At 48.9% G+C, this 17,802-nt stretch overlaps 1 protein-coding gene across 2 annotated transcripts in view; it reads left to right on the top strand.

Annotated features, from left to right (window-relative positions):
* LOC147616195 (FAD/NAD(P)-binding oxidoreductase family protein) overlaps nt 1–14,965 on the top strand; it is a 100,615-nt gene extending 85,650 nt beyond the window's left edge. For both annotated transcript variants that reach the window (XM_086778845.1, XM_086778846.1), the window contains exons 4-5: nt 13,488–14,109; nt 14,325–14,965. In XM_086778845.1, the coding sequence (XP_086634971.1) occupies nt 13,488–14,109; nt 14,325–14,639 (937 nt within the window). In that variant the 3' untranslated portion in view covers nt 14,640–14,965. The remainder of the gene's footprint in view (nt 1–13,487; nt 14,110–14,324) is intronic.
* Nucleotides 14,966–17,802: the final 2,837 nt, after the last annotated feature.

Below are 17,802 nucleotides of genomic sequence, written 5' to 3'. Positions count from 1 at the left end.
GTTCTTCCCTTTGAGTCTCCTCCCTCACCTCTTTATGGATGTTCTTCTTCACCACTTCAACCCATCTTGATTGCTTGGCGCACACAGAGAAGGCAGGACAGTGACAACGACAAAGGAGGGGCAGGGCAGTGACGACGACAGAGGGGCGAGGAGGAGGGTGCCGCGCGCGCACACATGCAGGGAGGAGGGTGCCGTGCGCGCCCGCACGCATGAAGGGAGAGAGGAGGGTTATTATTTGCACCAGAAGGCTGGAAGCTTGGTACTGAACCAGGGAAGCCATCTCCAGCAGCCAAGCGGGGCATAGCAGAAGAGAGTGCCCGCATTGTGTGCGTTTTCAGCCAACAGAGGGAAAACACAGAAAGAGAGTTGTGTGCAGTCCATAACACGAGCCATTGTACTTCAGCTTTTGCATCACCAGCAATAAAAGCAAATACACCTAGAGTGGAAATGAGTTAGGGAATCATAGATATAGATTTTGTAGAGGCACATGGCTCAAGAAGTTGCAAAGAAGTTTGAGGGTGGAGGGCCAGAGCCAGAGCTTGAAGATCAGGTTAAAAGGCATAGATTGATCGGAGGTGAATCTAGAGGGAAGGAGGCTGGTCGGATGCGTCAGGATACCTTGCTTCTTGATGCACAACAGGAAGAGAACCACGAGGTGGCTTTTGACTTTAGAGTTGCACAAGCTAATCAGATTTTGTAGCCATATGTGATGGCCAATCATGTTAGGACTACCAAGGTTCCAATAGAGGAAGTGGTAGATGCCCAAGTTGAAACATGGCGGTTTGTGGCACAAGTTGATTCCTTTCATAACAAGGCTGCAGTTTTCTTTTTAACTGGACGAATTCCATTCTTCAACAGGATTACAGATCGGTTACATGATTTATTAGATGGTAATTTTGTGGAGAAGAGGTTGTTGCTCTATCCGACTGAGCTAAGGATGCTCCCCACAGCCTATCTTTAGTTATTCTATGCGACCTTTGAGACCGCGCAGCAATGCGGTATCCATCCAATGGTTCGATAAGTGGTTAAGTGAACCTTTCGAATTGAACACTCAATGGATGATCAATGAATAGGCAGAAATGAAACCTGTTGATGACGGTGACCATGCCCTATTCAACGTGTTGCCAGATAGACGCGGATATGCTCCCTGCCTGCTATAGGCACATCATGAGGATTCTATGAGGTCCTATTCTCATCCAAAGAAGTTCGAGATTTGGTTATGTAGAAAGCCTCGTTATTTCTAAATGGAGAGTTGGTGCATGTTGTGTCCTAGCGCCCTATGGCAGAGTATAGAGATATGTTGCGCTAGGCATGCCCTATTTGGGTTGAGGTTGTAGACTTTCCATCAACTTTGTGGGAATTGTCACCGTTGGCCATGCGTACTATTGGGGAGGTGTTGGTGGAGTCTCGAATGTCGTCAAAGAATAAAAACAGGGTTTGCATGCTGTGGGATACTGGGAAGTCCCGACCTCGATAATTGAGGTTATGTGTGGATGGATTTGACCCTTTGTATTTTGAATTAAAGTGGGGATCGTTTGCAGGCCATTGTTTTTGTTGTGGAGGGGGATCGTTTGCAAGCCATTGCTTCTGTTGTGGAGAGATGGGTCACTTCATATCAGAGTGTCCAAAGGAGGTGAATGCTTAGCCACAACCGAATGTGTCCCAAGGTCCAACTCATAAGGATACATCCCATTTTGGACTTTTCCCTTTAGACAAATGCTTCAACACAACTTCCACCTCATCCTCAGAAATATCTCTTTCCAATTCATTTGGAGAAACATTTGATACTTGGTGATGAACCAAGTGAAACAAAGACTCTCTAGCTTTGCGCTCGCTGAAGCTCTCGCTCCCCCCCTTGCTCGCGTTGACTGCACGCTCTCCCCCCTTTCCCGCCTTCGCGTCTGCTCCCCCCCCCCCCCCCCCCCCCCCCCCGGCCTGCCCTCACATTTGCCCCTTCCCCCACCTGGCTGTTCTGTGCGCCCTAGCGCTGTAGCGCCGCCGACCCCTGCTCCTGCTCCTCTCCTTCGCGCCCTCCGTCTGTCTTCAGCGCCCCGCCCCCCCTTCAGCTACCGCCGCCTCTTCTTCCCCCCGCCCCCCCTTCTTCGCATTGCTTCCGCCTCCCCCCTAGGGGTTTTTTTTTGTCTTCGCTGCCTTACCCCCCCCCCCCTCCCTTTTTCCTTTTCTGATTTTTCTACCCCCCCTGGGGTTTGCTTCCCTTTTTGCCTTCCGCCTTCCCCCTCCGTCCCTTGTGTGCAGCTCGGTTCTTGCAGGACTCCCCGCATTCGCTCCGCCTTCGACATAGCTTCAGACACTGATGGAGGCTCCTCCCGCCCCACCTCAGAGGGACTACCTCGTAGCCCCCTCGCCCGCCCCTGAGGACACCCCCATCAGGCTTTCTCTTTCGCCATAAGAGGAAGCGAGCCTCGCCGCAGAGGTGGAACGCCTCCACGCACATTCCACCACCGTATAGTCGGCACTCGCCCCAGCAGAGGGGAGATCTAGGATCTTCTCCAGGCCCGCCTTCTTGCAGATGTGGGCAAGATCCTGGACGTTCAGCTACTGGGCCGTGGACATTACCAGATCGAGTTCGAAACAGCCCAGAGCGTGGCCAAGGTCCTAGCCATGAGTCCCCTTGACATCAGGGGTGCCCGGGCTTTCTTCAGACCTTGGCAGCATGGCTTTTACCCAGCAGCGGCCGAGTAGGGAGAGCGCCTTTTCCATGTTACAGTTTGCTTTCTTGGACTCCGCCAGGAGTACCTTCCGTTCCTTTCTAGGCTAGGAGCATTGGTGGGTTTGGTGCTAGAGACTGGCCCCACAGCAGCTTCAGTGGTGGCCAGAGCAGCTGGGCTACCTTCAGTCAGAGTTTTGGTGTCTGACATCTCCTCTCTCCCGAAGGTCATTCAGCTACCTAGGATAGGGGGGGGGGGATGGATTGATCAGAGAGTGGAGAACCAGTGCTTTATTTGTAGGCAGGTCGGCCATCTGGCCAAGGCCTGCCCTCGCAGGAGACCCCGACCTTCACCACAACAGCAAGCCCCTGATGGCCCGCCCACAGATGCGGCTCGGCAGGCAGCCTCCGGGACACATGCTCAAGCCACAGAGACCTCGGAGTGGTAGCCTGGACAGAGGCGCCGTCGAGGGACACAGCCACAGCAGCACGCCCAAAGAGACCATTGCAGCAGCAACCACAGTCTCAGCATCACTGGGTTCCCGTGAGGACCAGCTTTGCTCCCCTCCAGGAGGAGACCCCTGCGACGACTGAGGACGAGGAGATGCCAGCACCCCCTCCTTCACCCCCCCCACCCCCGTCCCCCCCTACCGCCTCGCTTCCACCTTCGCCTCCTCCCGTTCCCGCTCCGGTTTCGGCAGCGGCTCCTTCTCCACCCCCCTCACCCCCCCTCCTCCCCCCCTGCCCGCCTCAGCTCCTCGGGAGGCCCTGGCAGTTCCCTGGCGTTCACCTGCAGTCCGGAGGGCTCTGAGCACCGCCCTTGCTCGAGCACCGCAGAGGAGACTTACCATGCCGATTCGGGCTTCACGGATATCATCTATCCGCAGTCGGCTGAGTCGCCTCGACACTAGACAGCGTTTGGAGGCTTTTGATTACTCCTTCACACGGCTTTTTGGAGCAGAGGGTCCCCATGAACCAGCACCCATCCGAGTTCATGTAGTGATACCTTCGGCCCGCGGGGAGGAGGCACTTGATTCAGCGGTGGCCTTCTCGTTCCCTCTCTGTGGCCCATGCGACCGGGAGTGGACTCTGGAGCTCACTCTTAGCACTTTGAAGACTCAGGTAGTTGAGTTTTCGCACCATGTGAGCGATCTGGAGATGACAGATGTGATAGGCCGACTATGGGAGTTGGCTCATTTTTTCTTGGATCCCGAGAGTGTGGATGCCTCAAGGATTCGTCATCTGGTCGTTCGCATAGTGGCAGACTTAGCACGCGACCCTGGATATGTATGTATACATGAGGTTGCTCTGTCTGAGCGGGAGGCAGTCGCCATGGGACACAGCTACTACTGGCGCCTGATCCGTGATTCTTGCAGTATACCGGGTGGGCAGATTCGTAGCCGCTCGGATGGGGACTACTCTCCATCCAAGCCGCTTGCGAAGGCCCCGTACGGCTGAGACAGCATCCACCTCAGCAGGTCATCCATGAGGATCATCTCATGGAATGTACAGGGCCTTGGCAGAGCACATTATATACGCTATCGTGGCTGCTTGAGGCAGGAGCTTCAGAGATGCCTGGTTGGTGGCAGCATTGATATTTTGATGATGCTGGAGCACCACTTGGGTGAGAGCAGGAGCACCACTTGGGTGAGAGCAGGATCCGGAGATATGTTTCGGTGATGCCTGGTAGATGGGACACCTTTTGGTCTGCAGGGTTTGGTCCTTTGGGTGGACAGGGAGGAGTATGCATGGTCATTGCAGATGTATGGCGGCAGGCCATTGTGGATTGAGGGATCATTGTGCCTGGTAGAGCACAGTATGTCATTCTGAGGATGCATGATGAGTTATTGGGCGTGCTCAACGTCTATGCGCCCAACCATGCTAGTGCTAGAGCAGAGTTCTGGACCCAGGTTACGGATGCATTGCCAGAGGCCGCACATTGGTGTGTCGGGGGAGACTTCAACATGCTTGAGGACCCGGCCGATAGGGTGGGAGGCAGTCATGTTACAATGCACGGCACGGAGCTTGCAGCTTGGGAGCGATTTTGCATGTCACTGAGGATCACTGATACATGGCAGCATGGGGCATTCTCTCGCTCTTAGGACAGTCGTAGTTTCTCTCGGTTGGATCGCCGGGAGGGAGGGACTAATCTATCACGGATTGATCGCTTTTATGTGGGCGGTTGGTTAGGGTAGCGAGGGGGCTCCGTTGGCATTCTCGCTGGCACCTCATTTTCAGATCATGCGCCAGTTATTTTGACACTTGAGGAGAGGACACGGGAGCCCAGCTTGCAGTTGAGGGTCCCTGAGAGGGTACTTACAGATCCTAGCCTCGTTGAGGACATTGAGAGGATGTGGCATGATAGTCAGTGCTCTGACCAGGATGCAGCAGGCCAGTGTGCCCAGGGACTCATCGAGCTTAGCTCTTTTCTGCACGCTGCAGCTTTGACACGGCTGGGAGAGATTCGCGAGCGGGAGCATCGGCTGAGACGCAGCCTTGCTTCGCTTCAGTGCCTTCAGGAGCAGCAGCCTGCATGTGAGTAGGTGGCATCCCAGCTGAGCTAGGCATGCCAGGAGGTTAGAGAGGCAGAGGAGCAGAGACATGAGTTTTACTATCGTCGCCAGGCCTCTCAGTGGACGCAGCTTGGTGATAGAGTGACTGGGGAGTTTTTTGAGATTACTGGACCCTTTCATGCTCGAGCAGGAGTCCGTCAGCTTGGGAGGCCGGACGGATCGGTAGCTACTGAGCCCGGGGAGATTAGAGCCATTGCCACTGGGTTCTATAGAGACCTGCTTTCAGCGGAGCCAGCCACTGAGGCTCGGGATGCTTGCAGACAGACTGTGTGGGCCCGTGTGCAGAGGAGGGTCACAGATCGTATGCGTACAGTTCTGGGTGAGCCTCTTTCAGAGGTTGAGCTTGCTGAGGCCTTGAGGGTCTTGCTGTGCCATAGTTGCCCAGGGGAGGACGGACTGACGCCTGCCTTTTTTATGCGCTATTGGGACCTTTTGGGGCCAGGCCTCCGCAAGGGCTTTCAATATGTTTTGGACACTGGGGTGATGCCACAGAGCTTTTCAGAGAGCTTGATCTTTCTTATCCCCAAGGGGGAGGGAGTATCAGATGATATTCGGCATTGGAGACCTATTACGATCCTCAATATTGTCTACAAGGTCTTAGCAAAGGCCTTGAGTTTGAGGATCCAGCCCTTCTTGGGGGAGTTGATTCATGCTACCCAGACAGGATTCGTCAAGGAGCGTAGTATCCTTGACAACATTTTCATCTTCTGGGAGGCGACAGCCCGAGCTAGATTTCTTGGTGAGGACTTGGTCGTGATGCTTCTCGATTTTGAGAAGGCATACGATAGAGTCGATTGGGGTTTCTTAGAGGGCACTATGCTTCGCCTGGGCTTTGAGCCAGGTTGGATTAGAGGGGTGGCGGCTCTGTATTCCACAGCTCGTAGCCAGGTGTTGATTGCAGGAGGACGGAGGCTGAGTTTTGAGCTTACCAGATCAGTCTGTCAGGGGTGTCCTCTCGCCCCGTTTCTTTTTCTCTTCTTTGCGGAGGCTATGAGCATGTATTTGACGGCAAAGGAGGTTGGTTTGAGAGGACTCTAGCTCCCAGTCGGGGGGAGGACCTGCTCAATGCTGAGTTTGCTAACGACACGGGCTTATTTTTGCATGGCCAGGAGGCCAATCTTCTTCGGGCAGAGCAGTCGCTCCAGGATTTTAGTGCAGCTTCGGGAGCATTGATCAATTGGCGCAAGACAGTGGCCTTTTGGATCAGTAGCGCTCCCACTCCGGCATGGAGCCCAGATCTCGGTTTTAGATGGATTCCTCCTGGCACAGCAATGCGATATTTGGGATGCCAGATTGGACTAGATTTGTCACCTGAGCAGCAGATTGCCCCGCTTCTTCTGAGCATTTGGAAGAAGCTTTTGTATTGGAGTACAGCTCGACTATCCTTGGCTGGGAGGGTGGTGGTGGCAAATCAGGTGCTCTTAGCGACCATGTGGTACATTACGTCTTGCTGGATCTTCTCGAGCTCTTGCATCAGCCAGGTACAGAGGCTGATCAGGAACTTTCTTTGGTCTGGGCCGGTCAGCCAGCCCGAGCAAAGGTTGCATGGGCAGTTATTACACTTCCGCTGGCTCAGGGAGGCTTGGGCATTATAGATCCAGTTGATCAGAGTAGAGCCTTATTGGGGAAGCTTATTGTTCGGGGGCTGCTTCCAGGCGTTGAGCCTTGGAAAGAGCTTCTCTTGCAGCGGCTGCAGGCTCGGGCTCCCGAGCAGGGGGCACTTGGGCACCAGAGATTCGATGGATCTTCATAGAGATGAGGAGGACAGGCCTCAGTAGAGGATGGGAGGACAGATTTGCCTTGAGCATCCTGAGAGCTTGGGAGCTGCTGAGACCGGGACTCTCTCAGAGACCTCCTTCTTGTGTTGAGGAGCGGGCCAAACAGCCGCTCAGCTGGAGCCCAGCGGTTCGCACAGAGCAGGGTCATATGCTAGGTTCTCGGCCTCGTCTAGCCTGGGGACCTTTGGCGGCAGGCCCAGCACGTAGCTTTGGAGACTGGCAGGCCTTCTGCAGTCTCCCAGAGGAGATCCAGGTGGAGAGGCTGAGTCACTTCAGAGGGGGGTTGATTATGAGGAATGACATTCAGGAGGCACTCACAGAGGAGTGGTTCACGCCTATCGAGCTAGTGGCCCCACGGTGGATGGGAGCCTTCACACAGTTGGAGATCCTGATTGCTGTCAGAGCTTGCACTGAGGATGGCAGATGCCTCTACTATGAGATTCAGGATGAGGGCAGACTTCAGAGAGTGGAGGTGGAGTCGCCTTTGGTTGCAGAGTGCACCTTTCAGAGGATACGGGTAGTGGCCGCCGCTTCTCGGAGACGGCATATTGACCCAAACCCTGCAGATGTGCTCCCGGATTGGCGCATATGGGCATATGCAGCGCGCCCCTTGGCCTGGCTCTAGTGGGACCTTGGTGAGTACAAGTGGCATGATCCTTATGCATCCCTTGAGGCCACAGAGATTACCTTTTTTCAGTAGTATTCTGTTCGGTTGGGGCGGCATATTTTGACGGCGAGGAGGATGGTCTCTCCAGCTGTGCAGCGGGGCAGTGGCGGCTACAGGGACTCTCACAGGAGTTCCTTGAGGATTTTTGGGCCTGGCTCTGGGCTAGTCGACAGGCCCGCAAGATCTCGACTTTCCAGTGGGGGTCGCCCACAGGGGCTCAGCAGTTTGCACCTAGCTTGTCTACAGCGGTCTTCCGGCGGCCTCCGTCCGATGCGGCCACCCCATGGAGACACAGAGACATTGCCTATGGGACTGTCCTCAGGCGCAACAGATTTGGCTGTGGATGCTGTGTATTCTGGCCCCCCTCTCTCCAGAGGGTATGTATACGTGGGGTGCCGCTGCTTGGTTGACTTCGTCAGGGCCTGCTATGGGCTATGAGATGGAGCAGGACAGCCAGGCCATCAGATGCATTAGGGGCCAGCCTCCCCTTGTTTCTTCACCGGATTTCTCGTCCGCCAGCTGGACACAGGAGAGGGATCTACGATGGGAGCTCCTCAGCAGCCTCACCATCTGGTTCACCTGGAGGGCCCGGTGTTTCAGGGTCTTTTGAGGGGAGACTGGAGCCACCAGCAGAGACTGTTCGGGGGATTTGGCAGGAGTTGATCCACACCTTGCGAGGACAGTATGACCGCATCCGGGGCGACTCGGATGAGGCGATCTTGCGGCGTCAGGCGTTTCACACCACTTGGCGCAGCGGCCTCTTCTATACCCTACACGCGGGGTCCCCCCGTTGGCACTACAGGCCACCTATTTGGCTTTTCCCCCCTCCTATTGTATGACATAGCCCCTCAGTTCTTTGTACTGATACTTGTACTTTTCAACGCCTAGGGAGAGTCTCCCTGGTTGCCTTGCTTTGCTCTCTGCTCTGTTTTTCTTGTGAGCAGTAGAGGATCTTTTGTAGCCCTTCGGACGTTTTTTATAACTAATGAAAGGATCTTTTCTCGAAAAAAAAAACTCTCTAGCTCCAATCACATTAGGAGATATGACCTCCTGCGGACCCAACAAATGGCGATAAAAGTCCATACACACATCTAGAACACAAGCAGGATCAGTAATCATTACTCCTTGCCTATCTTGCTTCTTGACAATATTCTCATGTGCATGCTTTTGCTGAAAACGAGCAAAAAACGTATGTGACTGACAATTAAAATCCAGTAGGGCATCCATTTGAGCCATAAGCTTATATCTCATATATTGATTCTTGTACGATGCTGCAATCTAATAAGACAACCAATTAATAGCTATCTCAATGTCAGGGCAAGAACCGTCCTCTTGAACCACCTGGTTTAAATCAACCAATGACGATTCTAGGTTCCGTAACTTCTGCCTAAAATATGATGCATTATGAATCCCATACTGGCGAGTAAGCTTTTGAATATTGAACATACAACACTCCCAAGTTGACACCCCATAATAGGAGCCTTTCCCAATAATGGTCTATAAACATCCATAGAATGACTATGCATCTCCAATACCAAAGGGAAATGTTCTGACAAAACATGATTATATTCCACCTGCATGGAGACAATATCTCTGGTAGAAACAAAGCATGCTCGCAAATATACATTTGCTCCAAGCGAGCTCTTGTACCCACGTACTGTTGAGAGACATATGTCATTGGTCAGTTATACCTTTAGATCATGAGCAACTGAGTGGCCCAAGGGTCAAAGTTAGATTTGGCAAATGAAGGAAGCCACTTTTGCTAGACATCATCTCCTTGTTGCTGGCTTCCTGTTTGGTGTCCTATTTTAGCCTCTAGGGTGGCTGACCATGTTAGCTTGAGGGGCTGGTCACCCCTCACATAATTTTCCCATATTTTATCCCCACTTTATGGAGTCTTGGGCACATTTTCCCTTGTCGTGAGTTGGTCGACTGCCTATATCTGGGCATATATATAGCCGGGCATACCCTCACTCTTTTTCATTGCTTAGCATTGTATGCTACAGTCCCTTACATACAAGGTCTTCTCCCCTCTTGCTTGGGACATGTATTCTTGGTTGATGATATTGAGAGTAGGTTTACATCTGTGTTTCCTCTCCATCGTTCTCTCTCACTCTCTCTCCCGTGTTTCCACTTTCCCTTCTTCCATTGTGCATTCTATCATGGTATCAGAGCGCCGGTGATCTACAGTTTTGGATGCTCCCTCCTCTCCGTCCCGCGTTGTTTTTTCTCAGAGTTGCTGCTGGTCACTTGTCTCTGCCACGTGTTTTCTCCATTGCAGCTATTGGTCTTTCATCGCCGGTTTGACCTCTTGAGATTCCCCCCCGTCACCTGTTTTCTGCTCTATTTTCAGGGCAGTAGTATCTAGTGTGCTGCGTTTTTTCTACAGGTGTTTCCTACATCAGTTCGCAGCATCTACCCCCCCTTAGTGCTGGCCGCCTATTTTGTGCAGGACAGCAACAGCCTACATGCTGCGTTTTTTCCTTCTACAGGTTTTCTGATGCCGATTTCCTGATCTGAGGCTTGGGTGTACCATATAGCTTCTGTTTTTTCCAGATTCAGCCCTATCTACTGCCCCAAATACTTATGCGCTTTCAGATTTGCAGCCATAGTTGCTGCACTTTTCTGAATTGTTTCCGCTGGTAGCTCTACCTTCACCTGGGCTCCTCCTGTTGGACCCGAAGGAACCTTCTCTTCAGCATTTTTCCTCATAGGAGGTGTGGACATTGGTTGGCCTGAATTTTCAGGTTTGTAGCCCTCTGTTGGTGGTGCATCTTCTTCTCCAGTGGACACAAATCACTTGCAGAGGGGGTTTTGTCTGGATTGTGGCTTTGGTGGCAGTTTGGTACTTGAGGAGGATGCTGAATTTCTGATTTCAGTCAGCGTTTTGTTGATTTTGGAGCATCTATACTTGTGTTTTGTTCCTGGCCTACTTAGTTCTCCGGTTTCCTCATGTTTCTTGCCTTCTATTGGCAGTGGAGTGTTGTTTTTTGTTGGACAGCAGTGTTTTGCTTCCCAAAGGAGTTTTCTACACTTAGAGGGGGCCCATCTCCAGCTACTTCACTTGAGGATCAGTTTCGGGAACTGTTTTGTATCCGTGGATACTTCTTCTGTGACAAGAGTTTACAGATTTTGGAGGAGAGTAGTGATCTTTTCAGAGATCCTGAAGAGAGTTTATTTTGTCCGAGCCTATGTGCTTTGCAATGTTTGCAGAAAAAGGAGGGTGTTTTGCCTATGAGGTGTGATCCTTTTACATGGACCATTTGTTTATTGCTAATTCTTGGGATCTGATTCTACTTATGGAACAGTCTTTTGCTCTCAGTGATGCTCTTGAGGACTTTGTTTGTTACCACTACAGTTTATATTCCTACTTCTCTTCCTCATTGTGAGGAGTCTACCTCTGCCTCTCTTTGTGATGCTTCTGAGGATGCCCCTCCCCCTGTCCGTTCTGCATTTGGTTTGCTGCGTTGTGCAAATTTGTTGTTTTGGAGGATGGTTTTTTGGACCTGGTGGGATGCTTTGGATTTGTGGTTGCTAACGGTGCCTGGGACAGAATGGTACTTCCAGAGTTTTTTGGATTTGGATTAGAATCAAGTTGGGATTGTACCAGTTCGATGACATCCTTTTTCAGAGGGGGATGTGGAGTCCTTTCATCTGGCGATGCCCACCTCAGTGGAGTGTGCTTATGTACATCATTTGGCAACTCATAGTACGGAGTTTGAGCAGATGGACTCCATCTTTTCTACAGAGTCTTTACATCTGGCGACGCCGACCTTTCCAGAGGATTTTTCTTTTTAGCATTTGGCAACTCTTGTTACAGAGTTTGAGCAGATAGACTCAGAGGGTTCAGGTGAAGAGCATCCTGCTTCTCCCAGGATTGATTATCTTCAGGATTTAATCTTGGTTGGTTTTGAGGTTTTTCATACCTTCTCCAGGATGGATACACGACATACGACTTCGGGGAGTGTTCTTATACTTCGGTTTGGAACCATTATTTGCAGCAGCACTTCGCAGCCTTCATGGTTGTTTTCTTCCAAAGGAGTGGTGTACCTGGCAGCTTGTTCTGTTGCTTTTTGTAGCCGAGTTGCTAAGGAGATTGCTTGTGGAGCTTTCTTGGTACCTGTTTCTGTAGTCTTTCATCTTTGATTGAGGATGGCATCTTTGGCGGCTTGGAGTTCACTCAGCATCTGGTGCTGAGAGGGGGTGTTAGACATCATCTCCTTGTTGGTGGCTTCCTGTTTGGTGTCCTATTTTAGCCTCTAGGGCTGGCCGCTGACCATGTTAGCTAGAGGGGCTGGTCGCCCGTCACATATTTTTCCCATATTTTTTCCCCACTTTATGGAGTCTTGGGCACTTTCTCCCTAGTCGTGAGCTAGTCGGTTGCCTACATCTGGGCATATATATGGCCGGGCATACCCTCACTCTTTTTCATTGCTTAGCATTGTTTGCTGCAGTCCCTCACATACGAGGTCTTCTCCCCTCTTGCTCTGGACATGTATTCTTGGTTGATGACATTGAGAGCAGGTTTACACCTATGTTTCCTCTCCATCTTTCTCTCTCACTCTCTCTCTCTCTCTCATGTGTTTCCACTTTCCCTTCTTCCGCTGTGCATTCTATCAACTTTATCAACTATACCTAATGCCCTGCTCTAACTGATGGTGATGCTGAAAAAGGCTTCTAAGTGCCCAACACACAAGATCTATACTTTCTTTTTTCAATGGGGGATCATGGGCCAACACATGTCTAGGGTATGTGAGTCTGCATAAACTGGATTTTCTTGATGCAAGTGAAGTCTCATCATTGGATGCTTTTTGAACTTTGGGAACTCCCTTCTATACTCACTGCCCGAGTTCTTCAATACATGGAATACCTTCTTCTGCAAATGAGAAGAGCAATGGCGACTAAGTAGAGATGACATGCTGCCTACCAAGTTTGCAGAAGGTGGCTCATTGTATGACTTGGATGAGCTCTACCCGTATCCTTGCGCCTTGGTGCTTTAGTGTGTGACTCTCCATGCTTTTTGTCAGTTCTTTGATGCAGGAGCTGTTTGAGGGTGGACTTGGACACTGTGACATGACTGCACCCTTTTCCCCTTAGTGAATAGCTTGTCTGTTCGTCAAACCAAAATTGAGTGGAACTTAAGTAATGGTTCGATCCCTGCAAAAAGCGTGGGTGTTTTACTGCCAATCAGGGCTGTGCACATATTGGTGAGATGGAGAAATTTCAAGGATTATATAGTACTTCAAGAGAGGAGAGACCATAAAATCTTGCTTAAATGCAGCCTTCTGAATTTAAAACTCTGCTTTATAGATAATGAATGTATAGAGACCTGGCATGGCCATTCATCTCCATGGACCATATGACAAGGAACAATTATGCAACCTGTTTGGAGACCCATTTAGCTTCGTCTCCATTTAGCTCCATTTGACATGAAACTAACTTACAACCTGTTTGGTTAGTCAATTTTTGAGGAATGGCATCTTTAGAGCTGCCCATATTGAAAACAATGGCAAAATTGTGACCTTGTGCCGAGCCACAGGCTTTGATAAGGCTTCTCTGGTGTGATGCTACCCTGCTCTCCTGCTTATCCTCCAGCACCACTGGAGGTGTTGGATCAAAAGGTGAGTTCCACTTTAGGGAAATCTGTAGCGAGGTTAAGGTTAATTTAGGTAAAGGTAATGTGAACTAAGTAGACTTATAAGCTACTTTTTGTTGATTGAAGTTCCACTTTAGGAAAATCTGTAGTGAGGTTAAGGCTGTCTTGGCATCGTTTCTTATTCGTGTCCTGGGATTTTTTGTAGTACAATCACAGCTGAAATGGTCACCATGTTTATGGAACGGCATCGTGCTAGTGGGTCAATAGATTATCCTCTTGGTGGTGGACAAAGTATCATAGAAGCTCTTGTACAAGGTCTAAGAAAGTTTGGTGGTCAGCTTTTGTTGTCCTCACATGTGGATAACATTGTGATGGAGGGCGGGCGTGCCGTTGGTATAGAGTTCCATAAAACCAGAGGGCCAAAAAAAGGAAAAAGATTGATCATACGAAGCAGAGAAGCAATTGTATCAAATGCCTCTGTGTGGGATACAGCTCATCTTATTCGTGACAATGAATCATTTTCCAAGCAGGCTAATTCTACCCCAAAGACTGACAGCTTCATGCACTTGCATTTGGGTATAGAAGCATCAGGATTGCCGAGTGACCTTGAATGTCATCATCTTATTTTGAATGATTGGAGCGAGGGAATCAGTGCACCACAAAATGTGTGCATTGTGTCTATACCGACAGTTTTTGATCCATCATTGGCTCCTCCTGGACACCATGTAGTGCATGCCTACACAGCAGGAAATGAGCCATATCATATCTGGAAGGGTATGGACCGTCAAAGCCCACAGTATGCCAGTCAAAAGGAGGCACGCTCAGAGGTGTGAATCCAATTTTGTTGGAACAAAATATGTGTTTGGTTCTCCCTTTGATGGTAGTTGCTAGTAAATGTTAGCACACACCCATGCACGCACATGCACACACACCCATGCACGCACGCACAGACGTATGCACTCGTTTGTATGTATGCATGCATGCACGGATGTACTTATGAATGTACGTATGGATGCGTACTAAATTGTGGTGGATTCTTCAGGTTCTGTGGAGGGCACTGGAAAAGGTTATCCCAGATATTCGGGCACGGGTAAAACTCAAGCTTGTAGGAACTCCTCTCACTCACGAGAGGTATCTTCGACGATATGAAGGCACTTATGGGCCAGCTATAAAGGCAGGTGAAATGAGTTTCCCAGGACCCCAAACAAGCATTCCAGGATTATTATGCTGTGGTGACAGTACGATGCCTGGGATCGGAGTGCCAGCAGTTGCGGCTTCTGGTCTTATAGCAGCACACTCTCTTGTTCCTTTTTGGGATCATTTGAAACTTTTGGATAGTCTTGAAGATGCTATATAAGCCATAGTTTGTATTAAAGGACGTGTGAATGGGTAAAGAAAGCCATCTTAAAGACACTACGACACGAAGATTGGAGGGTAACCAGTCGCTGCTGCTTGTTTTTTAGCAGCACACTCCTTTATTCCATCCTGGAAGTTCGTTTGCATATTGATATTATATTGTATAAAAGTGCGTTTCCACAAAAGAGCAACAACCGATCAAAGTAGGCCCAGATTTTGAAGGGCTATGCTTGAATTTGCTTTTCTCTGTGAAGAGATTGGAAGAGCATATAACTATTTTTGCCAAAATTCTTTCTTTCTTCTGAAGGATAGATTTATTTTTACCCTTACTGTGAAGGGTTTCAACCCCTTTGGAAGGATACTGCAATATTCAAATTCTAGCCCTTTAGGACACTTGTTATTCCTTTCTAGCATTGTTTGAAAGTTCAAGCTACTTTTTGATGGGTGTCTAGTAAATGCAGAATAAAACATAGTAAGCTGATTTGTGAATCATTTTTCTGGCAAGAGGTGCAAAACTTGATTTCAATCTCGGCCCGAGTGCCCCCACGCCCCTTCTCGGGGTCTTCTCATCGATTCAGAGAAATTCTCTGGAATATATGACGCGATTTGTTTCTTCTCTCCCTGTTTTCTACGTAGAATTTCATTTCAATATTTTATACCTCTTCCTTTATAAACTTTTTTTCCCTTTCTACCACCTAGCAGCTGTTTGCTTCTTCAGGAAAGTGCCACCCTGCAAGTCTTTCCGTTGCCTCCTTTTTTGAATCATTTGCATTAGTGCCAGGGAAATGTGTCTCAGCTATCACTTGGGCCAGTTAGAAATCCAAAATGGCCGATGAAACTTGAAGGTAGAAGGACACTAATGCTGGCTATAAATCATAAGGTAAAAGGAAGGTTTTGTTTCCCAAAATTTCTGGCTGGAGTATGTAAAAAGGAAATGAGTATGTAGTAGTAGTGCTACTCTTTTTGAGTTTATTTAAAAGATTGAAGCTTTCTTGCGTATGTGTTATCTTCTTCGATCAACATGTGCCTCTCCCTTTAATGGGGAAGTTCCATGTACTTTCTACGAATGTACCATATGCCAGCACGTAAAAAGGATATACAAGCACAATGCAACATTGTAGAGGTTCACACTAAAAATAATAATAAGTTTAAACATACATTTTTACTATTGTAACTATCGACTTTAATGTGTAAATGTTTGCATTGGTGTATGAGTTTAGCTTTACTATAAGTATATTACTAATATTGATTGATTCTTAAGCATTGTTATTAGTATGCTATGAACATGTAAAATCTTATGCAAAGGACAAGTACACAAGTATGCTATTTGTGTTGGTAGATTTATGTAAGCTACACACTTAGATGGGCTTGTAACTACCTCTCTTTCTCTTTCTCTTTGCTCACTCTCTCTATCCTTCCTCGTTAACTCTCTCTATCCTTCTCTCTCTTTGCTAACTCTCTCTATCTCCCCCTCTCTCTCTCTATCCTTCTTCCTTCTCTCTCTATCCTTCTCTTGGCTCTCTCTCTCTCTCTCTCTCTCTCTCTCTCCCCTTCTCTTTGCTCACTCTCTCTATCGTTCCTCACTAACTCTCTCTATCCTTCTCTCTCTTTGCTAGCTCTCTCTATTCTCCCTCTCTCACTCTCTCTATCCTTTTCTTTTCTCTCTCTGTATCCTCCCTATCTCAGTCTCTCTATCCTTCTCTCTCTTTTGTAACTCTCCCTCATCCAGACTAAAGGACCACAAGATTGACCTCCTCCCAGGCTCAGAAACCCCGAGCAAGTTTCTGTATCGTCTTTCCAAGGCAATGGAATCGGAGTTGGATCGCTAACTCTAAGAATTGTTGCAATTTGGCTTCATCCGCTCCAGTGTGTTGCCATTTGCAGCACCAATCTTATTTGTCAAGAAGAAAGATGGGTCTTCCCATTTGTGTGTCAATTATCGTGCACTCAAAGCTGACTATCAAGAGCAGATTCCCGATGCCTCGAATAGATTATATTCTTGAGAGGCTGAATGGAGCAAAGGTGTTCTTGAAAAACTTGATTTAAAGAGTGGGTACCACCAGGTGCAGATTTGCCACCCAAACTAGAGCATGTCCAAATAACCATTATAAGCAGGATGATGATAAATTCCAGTCCAATATTTATATATACAATGAAGAGGGCTAGAGGTACAATCCCTCTCTTAAATCTTTCTTGATGACGAAAAAAATATGTTCCAATACAATCTCCTTTTGACAAACTTCTTGGTAGGATGTCAATCTAATGAACTTCTGGTCTCTTTAGCTTGTTACTCTGGTAGGTTGGCACAATTTGCAGCCAAGTGTTTCTTCTTTCCACATTGGAAATACTTGCCTTCTTTAGCATATTCCTTGAGTTGCTTGAGGGACAATCTTCTTTGAAAGAGTGGGGACTTGTCTCCACTCTCATCCTTCTTCTCTTGAGACTTGGCTCTTGATGGGAATCGGTCTTTATACTTCTTCCTTTGAGATGGATCCATCCAAGGCATGTACAAGGCCTCAGCTTCTTGCAACACTATATAGCCTGGGGGATGAGGGGCAATCCTCATTCTTCCTCCGTGGCTGGGTGGTGAGCCAGAGGCCATCCCCTCCTGTGGTAACGCCCGTAGTGGTGTTACGGGGATCTAACAGGAGTCATATTAGGTACTGAAGTCGTTGGAGACCGGTTGAGGGTATGGACAACGGTTGCCACACAGCCTCTCCCCAAAGTGGACGAGGAAGATCGCAATGCTCTAGCATGGTCCTCTCCATCTCCACCACAGTCCTATTTTTGCGTTCTACAACTCCATTCTTTGAAGGCAATCTTGTATTCGCCAGTTTCCTCTTGATGCCATGATCTGCACAAAATTTGAGAAATACAGTCGAGGAGAATTCACCCCCTTTGTTAGCCTTGAGAGTCGTAACCTGCAATCCAGACTCTTTTTCCACCATCACGTGCCAATCCTTGAACCGTGCAAAAGCTTGGTCCTTCAGTGAAAGAAAGTAGACCACGTGAATCTGGTACAGTCATCAAAACAAGCAGCATAAAATAGAGAGATCCTCCCAATGATGGTGTCTGCTGAGGTCCACACAAGTCAGTGTGAATCAACTCCAACGGTTTCGAAGCCCGCCTGGAAGCCTGCTTCGGAAAGGATTCCTTGTGCTACT

Source organism: Cibotium barometz, chromosome 39 (genome assembly GCF_041138505.1).
Source record: "Cibotium barometz isolate CiBa-2024 chromosome 39, ASM4113850v1, whole genome shotgun sequence".
Lineage (NCBI taxonomy): Eukaryota > Viridiplantae > Streptophyta > Polypodiopsida > Cyatheales > Cibotiaceae > Cibotium > Cibotium barometz.
This window is presented reverse-complemented; position numbering and strand designations above follow the sequence as displayed.